General features: G+C 37.4%; 1 protein-coding gene across 2 annotated transcripts; it reads left to right on the plus strand.

Moving 5' to 3' along the window:
• Nucleotides 1-487: 487 nt before the first annotated feature.
• On the plus strand, nt 488-6,691 carry LOC106343110 (centromere-associated protein E). 2 transcript variants are annotated; one of them, XM_013782241.1, is made up of 23 exons: nt 488-773; nt 848-945; nt 1,050-1,139; nt 1,288-1,340; nt 1,652-1,717; nt 1,799-1,852; nt 2,168-2,227; nt 2,349-2,427; nt 2,734-2,801; nt 2,938-3,000; nt 3,136-3,240; nt 3,318-3,422; nt 3,589-3,696; nt 3,778-3,912; nt 4,153-4,335; nt 4,461-4,637; nt 4,818-5,015; nt 5,144-5,284; nt 5,381-5,503; nt 5,613-5,663; nt 5,756-5,803; nt 5,893-6,156; nt 6,246-6,691. In XM_013782241.1, the coding sequence occupies exons 1-23, from the start codon at nt 547-549 to the stop codon at nt 6,441-6,443; spliced, it is 2,694 nt and encodes an 897-aa protein (XP_013637695.1). In that variant the 5' UTR covers nt 488-546; the 3' UTR covers nt 6,444-6,691. The 2 variants fall into 2 exon arrangements, with proteins under 2 accessions (XP_013637695.1, XP_013637696.1); XM_013782242.1 differs by having other exon boundaries at nt 4,168-4,335.
• Nucleotides 6,692-7,797: the final 1,106 nt, after the last annotated feature.

Consider the following 7,797-nt stretch of genomic DNA (forward strand, 5'->3'; position numbering starts at 1 on the left):
TCGTTATTTATCTTTTAATCAGCATAATTACAAAAACAAATGTTTCTCTGTGCCCGCCTGAGGATAAGCATTATTTTTTTTATTTTTTTGGTCAAATAGGATAAGCATTATATTTTTTCCTTAGAAACAACAACAACTCTGTTATCCTGAATTCAGAATATTACTATTTCGACAGCTCACCAAATTTATTTAATTCCTTCCTGTCAGTCCAGAAAATTATTTTAAATATTTTGTCCATGTGATAATAACTCTTTTCAGCATTTCATAGTTGCAGAGTGAAAATAAATAAAAAAAAGCAAAATCGTTTAAATAGAGAAATATTATTTTTAATATCGGAGGGTATTTCCGTCATTATAATAGAGAAATATACAGCACTTTTAATATCCGAGGGCATTTCAGTCATTATAATATTCTGTTTTTTGGAGGGAGTGGGAACAAATAAAAAAAACAAACGATACAGTCAGTATATGACGTGACCCCCATTGATTTCGCCAACGAGCTTCTTCTTCTTCTTCTTCCCTCTCTCACTCTCTTAGACCTAAAACAATGTCTGCTCCTAGGTCGCAGAGATCATCCACGATCTCTCCCTCTCGTCCTCTCAGATCTCCGGCGAGTGCTCCGACGAAACGCCCTGTGACTCCTTCCTCTCCGGCTGCTTCCTCGACTTCGCATCTACGTTCTAGCCCGTCTCCGTCTACCTCCTCCGGCACGGCGGCTGCTGCCACGAAACTGAAGGAGAATATCACGGTCACGATTCGTTTCCGTCCTCTCAGGTTAGGTTAATGTGGTCTAAGATTGGGATCCGGTTTAATGTTTTGGTTTATTGACATTTGATTTGGTTTAATAGTCCTCGAGAGGTGAACAATGGAGATGAGATTGCGTGGTATGCTGATGGAGACTACACTATTCGGAACGAGTACAACCCTGATCTTTGTTATGCCTTTGGTTAGTGTTAAGTGAAATGTTTATATTTCTCCGGAAGACTCTTCTTGTATTTGCTTCTTTGTTCTCGATTTGGTTTTAAGTGTTTTTTCGCTATTTGGTTACAGATAGAGTGTTTGGTCCACCAACTACAACCCGTCGTGTTTATGATACTGCTGCTCAGCAAGTTGTTAGTGGGGCTATGTCTGGAATAAATGGTATGTTTCATGATTCTCATCGTATCTCAAGGGCTTTAAAAATACTACTCCTTCTCGTATAAGTTGAATATTGTGATGTTGGGAGGATTTCAAGTTTGGTGCTTTCTAACTCTTTGACTTTAAAGATTCTTCCTTACTTTATTTTCAGGTACTGTGTTTGCTTATGGAGTTACTAGCAGTGGCAAGACTCACACAATGCATGTAAGTTACTATTTTTAGAGGAGGAGCAACTTGAACATGATTAATTGGGCAAGTTATTTGCGATCAATAACCCTGTCTCCTTTATCATCTGTTTTAAGCTCTCTTTTCATGTCGTACTCATCATCTTTAGAGATTGTGTGCTCACTTAGATATAGGATGTCGTTCCATCATTCTCCTTAGGGATTAAAGTAAGTTGTTATATATGTATATTACCTGTTCAAAAGAGATTCAAATGTGTTTCTCTAATTCCCGTGTACTAACTAGGCACCTGTGCCTATTAGACCTTGACTAACGACATATTTTGCATTTAGGGGGAGCAAAGGTCACCTGGAATAATTCCGTTGGCTGTAAAGGATGTATTCAGCATTATTCAGGAGGTGATAGGTTACTCTTTTGTTGTGTCTTCTTAAAAGGATTTGGTTCTCGCTTCTTTAGCTAACTATGTTTCAGCTATCCAGACACCAGAACGGGAATTTCTTCTGCGTGTTTCATATCTTGAGATATACAATGAGGTATGTTCTGACTCCAGTATTTTTTTGCATCACCTTCTTGTAATTCTAATTTGTTTTCCAAATTCTTAATGGACATGTGTCTTGTGCACCTATGATTAGAACTTAGCTGGAACCTTAGAAGAATGCTATAGGTTTTAGTCCTTAAGTTCGTTCTTGTTCAAACCTATGACAGTGAGTATGCTCAAGAAGATAGTTTTAGGCTGGAATTTCTATTTCAATTGTACACGTAAACTTATAAAACTGCAAACCAAAATTTCATTTCCAACTGATTTCTCACCTGGTCCATAATTTAAGGGTTCTTAATTATCCTTACAGGTTATTAATGACTTACTAGACCCAACAGGGCAGAATCTACGAATACGAGAGGATTCTCAGGTCAGCGGTGGATTATGTTTAACCAAATTTTTATGTTGGGCTTTGCAGTCTCATTTCGTTTAACCAAGCTTCAGTTGCCTCGTTAAGTTTCATTAGTATTAGTGTGTGTTTATGTTGATAGGGCACATATGTTGAAGGCATTAAAGATGAGGTTGTCTTATCCCCAGCTCATGCTCTATCCCTCATAGCATCTGGTGAAGGTATAAGATCGTAATGTACCTGTTAACTTTAAGCGTCAGCTCACTTATTGCATAATGTAGTTTCATTATTATGTGCCAGTTAGAAGAAAAATGGTTTTCCAGTAACAATAAAATTATGTGCTTTATAGTTATTAGCTTCTCGCAAGGGATTTGTTACACCATGTAGATAGTTTAATATAGTTGCATTATTATAATTCAGTATACTTCGGTTATCAACCTTTTCTTCTCTTCATATGGTCACACCTCTCTTATTTATGTTTTGTTTAGTCATGTTATTAAACTTTGCCTTTGCCGGAATTATTGCAGAACACAGGCATGTTGGTTCAAATAATGTCAATCTTTTTAGCAGTCGGAGCCACACAATGTTCACCTTGGTAACTCCTATTGCCTAAAGTGTATCGTCTTGTATCTATCACAACTACGCATACGCCTTCGACCCTTAGTGATGTGCCTTACGATTGGGCGCTTTATTTTTTTCTCCTTCCCTTAAGTGTTTTCTGTGTGTTTCAGACTATTGAAAGCAGTCCACATGGAAAGGGAGATGATGGAGAAGATGTTACTCTCTCTCAGTTGGTAATTACTAAAGAGCTCATACTGATTCTGCTATTGTATATGAAGACATGTCACACTTGTTGCTGAGAGTGTTTTCAGGTGTCGTTCTTTTCTTACATTCTGGTTCTCTAATATTTGATTCCTGGTTCAATGCAGCACCTCATTGATCTTGCTGGATCTGAAAGTTCTAAATCTGAAATGACTGGACAACGGAGGAAAGAGGGATCTTCCATCAACAAAAGTTTACTCACCCTGGGAACTGTAAGGAAGTTTTCTTGCAGTGTTACATTTTTTCCTCTATAGATAAGCGTGACTTAACTTCTAATCTCCGTCTTCAGGTTATATCTAAATTGACAGACTCCAAGGCAGCTCATATACCGTACAGGGATTCTAAACTTACTCGTCTCTTGCAGTCAACACTTAGTGGTCACGGACTAGTATCAGTAAGTTCCTTAATTAAGTCAAAATAATAGTTTATTGGAGAAGTTCTGAAGGCCAGATGTGTTTCTTTGGGTGATGAACTTTCATTTGTTGACATAGCTCTTTTTGTAGAAAGTAAGAGACTGCTGTGTCAATATTGGCTTTCTTACCCCATCTGCATTTTTGCAGCTTATTTGCACTATAACACCTGCATCCAGTACAAGTGAAGAGACGCACAACACACTGAAATTCGCTCAGAGGTGCAAGCATGTTGAAATCAAAGCCTCGCGAAATAAGGTGCGTTTATGGTTTTGATGTCTCTGGGGTTCCTGGATTTGGCAAAAGCCCTAATCTTGATTTTTACAAAATTTTGTATAGATTATGGATGAGAAGTCCCTAATAAAGAAGTATCAGAAAGAAATATCATGTTTGCAAGAAGAACTTACGCAATTGAAGCACGGGGTTTCTATGTCTACGTCTAACCAAGAAGATTTGGCTGATCGAAAACTTCAGGTTGGTGTATGCAGATAGTTCCTTGGGACTTTTCTTGTCTTTGTAGCATAGTTATTAGAAAACACTGAATGAAAATCTCTTCTATACTAGGCAAATTACTAGCCAGTTGAATTTTTGAAGTGATTAATGTTTAATCAACTTTATCTTTTTAATCTGTTGGTTACATCTGTACAATTAAAAGTTGCATTCTCCCAGAAATAACATGCCTTTCTTTCATTGTGCTCTTTCTCATTTGATAAGCTGAAATCTGTCCAGGTTAAACCCCAGTTAAGGTTGGAGGAGGAGGATGAAGCCAAAGCAGCTCTGATGGGAAGAATTCAGCGTTTGACAAAACTAATCTTGGTTTCAACAAAAAGTTCCCTGCAAGGAAAAGCTTCTGTAAAACCTGACCATATATGGAGGCATACTTTCGGAGAGGAAGAGGTATGTACGCTAATTCAAAGTTGTTTTGAGGATATCATTCCATCTTGGTGGAACGCTAGTATTTGTTTTTCTAGACTGTATATCATACGTTAGTGATGTTTAACTTTACACCATGATTTCCGCAGCTAGCTTACTTGCCCGATAGAAGAAGGGAGAACATGGCTGATGATAATGCTAGAAGCACAGTTTCTGAACATTCCAGGGAGCCAAGAGATGGTGGAACTAGTGGCCTGGATGAGATGACAAAGGACCGGAAAAAGAATAAGACTCGTGGAGGAATGCTTGGCTGGCTGAAACTGAAAGTAAGTTCTACTTTTCCTCACTGTTGTATCAAAATGCATTGGTGGAATTGGTACACGATGTGAACTGATATTAAGAATGATCCTCAAAATCATATTTTACATGCTAACTGTTTTAGATTTGCTTCGGCAAATATGATTCACAACCTGTTAAATACAAGGCTCATAATATGTATGCTGCAGAAATCTGATGGTGTGGCTGGGACATTACTGACTGATGGTAACCAGAACTCTACAAATGGATCTGCTTCTTCTTCCTCGAAGTGCGCACAAACAAAATCAACCAGGAGAGATAAAGCAGCAACAAACAAGTCTTTTCCAGAAAGAACTGTGGCAGAAGACTTATTCAGTGCAGCTGTTGGATCAGGAGACCCTTCTCTGGTGAGATGATATTGTTTTACCAATTTCTTGTTGCTTCTGTGATTATACATGGCATTTCCTAGGTTTTTGAAAGTGGTCATTCTGTAGCATATTACTGACATAACCAGCAAAATGATGTACTACAATAGATTGCAACTACTATTGCGGATCAAATGGATCTTCTTCACGAGCAAACAAAAATACTAGTTGGGGAAGTAGCATTGCGTACCAGTTCATTGAAAAGGCTTTCTGAACAAGCTGCTCGCAACCCTGAAGATTTCCATATCAGAGTGAGCTTTCCTTCCGTGTGATATCCTTCCATAACAATGCTTAAATTATATTAGCATATAACATTGCTTCTTTCATGTTTGCATTGTTGACTGCAGGATCAAATGCAAAAACTGGAAGATGAAATCAGCGAAAAGAAGAATCAAATACGTGCACTCGAGCAACAGATGATTGAAAGTTTCGGAATGAGTCATACCACAGACTCTCTTGGAATGTCCCAGGTTGATGCAGAAAAACAAGAGTCGTTGTTTTATTCAGGACTCTCTGCTTATATGAATCCAATTCAAAAACACTTGTCAGACAATATTTTCTTGTGTCTGTTTGATATAGGTTTTGTCAAAGCTCACAACGCAACTAAATGAGAAAATCTTCGAACATGAGGTACTCATTTCTCTTTGCTCTCATTACTTGTCAATGTTGTTTATGATCAGATTTGGTGACGATACTTTTTTCCATGACACGCCTTTTTCAAGATAAAGTCTGCAGACAATAGGATACTTCAGGAGCAGCTCGAGATAACTGTAAGTCAAAACTCCATTTATTTATTTCTGATGTCCCAACAGTTTGAGATTCATCAGATTTAAAGTTTATGATTACTTAATATGCACAGAAATCAGAGAAGGCTGAGATGCAGGAGACAATCATGCTGCTAAGGCAACAACTGGATTCATTAGCCGAGAGACAGTCAACATGTACACAGCAGCAGAACGCAGCAGACGAATCAGCAGGAAGGAATACTCACAGCAGAAATGGTGATGAGTTGTCAGAAATCTATTCTGGAGCAGGAACACCGACCAGCGTTATGAGCTTAAATAGAGTGTTTGCTCAGGAAGAGACTAAAGATATCAAAAACGGAACAACCCTCAACTCTCAGGTATCTTTCTCATACAAAGTTTGCTACTTTCTTCATCTTCCAGACGCACCAAGTCACTGTAATGATCATGTTATCGGTCATTCGACTAGGCTTTGGAAATAGAGAATCTGAAGAAGGAGAATATGAGACTGATTGAGGAAAAAGATGAGCTTGGAAAACTTAATAACAAACTCACAGAGGAAGCCTCTTATGCTAAAGAATTGGCCTCTGCTGCGGCAGTAGAGCTCCAGAATTTGGCTGAAGAAGTTACTAGACTCTGCAATGAAAATGCGAAACTGAGCAAGTGAAAAAAGCTCCAGAGACTCCAGCATTCAAGATAATGCTGCAAAGTAGATCATCTTCATTGAACTATAATGCAAATCTCAGACTAGTTGAATGCTCTGATGCTTCAAAGGAGCAATGATGTTCTTGGAGAAATAATGCTTCTATCTCCCAAAAGACATTCGATCTGTTTTTGAATCTAATTCTAATGGCTGAGATACAAACAAATGATGTAAATATTCTCACAAATTTGTTTTCTTGCTCTTTGTGACTACTGCCTTTTTTATGTTCTACTTAAGTTCGAACCGACGATGTTGCAACGAGACCAACTATTAGTTTTTCATCTCAACTTTATTGGCTATATATGATTTGATTTAATCTTTGAAATTCGGCAAAACCAAACTAAGTAGCAGAACTCCTACACATTCTTTTAGAAGATCGTAATGACGAGTTCTTGTCAAACATTAGTTTTTGAATATACGAAGGTGTGTAATAAATTGGATTGTGTATATTACATAAACAAAATCTGCACTATTATTTTTTTCTCTAAAAGCAAAACCAAAGCAATTGGAATGATGTTAATGGAGATGGAAGCATGATGTTGTTTGTGAAAAGAAAGAGGAACAGAGATCTCTATGTTAAAAGTTCCATTATCCAAAATACACTTACGAACACCCCTCAGACTTTTTAAATTCACCAGAACCACTTTTACTTTTAATACAGGTTATTCTAAAAGAAAAAAACTCACAAACTTTCACATCATCGTCTTTATTCTGTTTTTCATTTTGTTTAATAACAGTTTTTTCGTTTGCTCTCCAACTTGACAAAGGTCGTTACTCGTATTCACCTAATAGTGTTGTACATAAACAAACTATCCTCCTTTTTATGTTTAACTAATGTTGAACACCATTATCGTATTCACATATATAGTAATAGTCCAGGAATGATTAAACTAATGTCCATTGCCCACCAACGCTTATGTCACACGCTCATGCGCGTAAAAGAAACACTACGTACGCATTGAAAATAAGAAACTACTAGCCTAGTATTTATCTATTCTAAGACTTAGTCAGAAGTATATGTCATATTTCTCCAAGTCACATGGTCATGTAACGCGGCAGTCTTCGTGGGGTTTTGAATAAACATTTCCACTTTTAAAATAAAATAAAAAAGTTGGGGTTTGGTTTTGATTGTTGAGCATTCAAGATTCCCCTCTTTTGGGTGCTCTTGGAATATTAATTTCGACGGATTAGGTTAACCGATGTACTTGTTGATTAATACATCAACGTTAGGGTTTTTTCAAGAAAGTTTCCAACGCCGCCTGCGATACGGCTTGGTTATTGACTTCTAGTTAATATTCTTATGATATCTTGTTATTTC

This window comes from Brassica oleracea, chromosome C5 (genome assembly GCF_000695525.1).
Source record: "Brassica oleracea var. oleracea cultivar TO1000 chromosome C5, BOL, whole genome shotgun sequence".
In the NCBI taxonomy this organism is placed as follows: Eukaryota; Viridiplantae; Streptophyta; class Magnoliopsida; order Brassicales; family Brassicaceae; genus Brassica; species Brassica oleracea.

Bases quoted from the DNA above. Each gene is read 5' to 3' on its own strand.
- LOC106343110 (XM_013782241.1), top strand. From the start codon at position 547: ATGTCTGCTCCTAGGTCGCAGAGATCATCCACGATCTCTCCCTCTCGT. The intron at 2,802-2,937 runs GTAACTCCTATT...TGTGTGTTTCAG, and splicing joins GCCACACAATGTTCACCTTG to ACTATTGAAAGCAGTCCACA. The intron at 3,241-3,317 runs GTAAGGAAGTTT...CTCCGTCTTCAG, and splicing joins GTTTACTCACCCTGGGAACT to GTTATATCTAAATTGACAGA.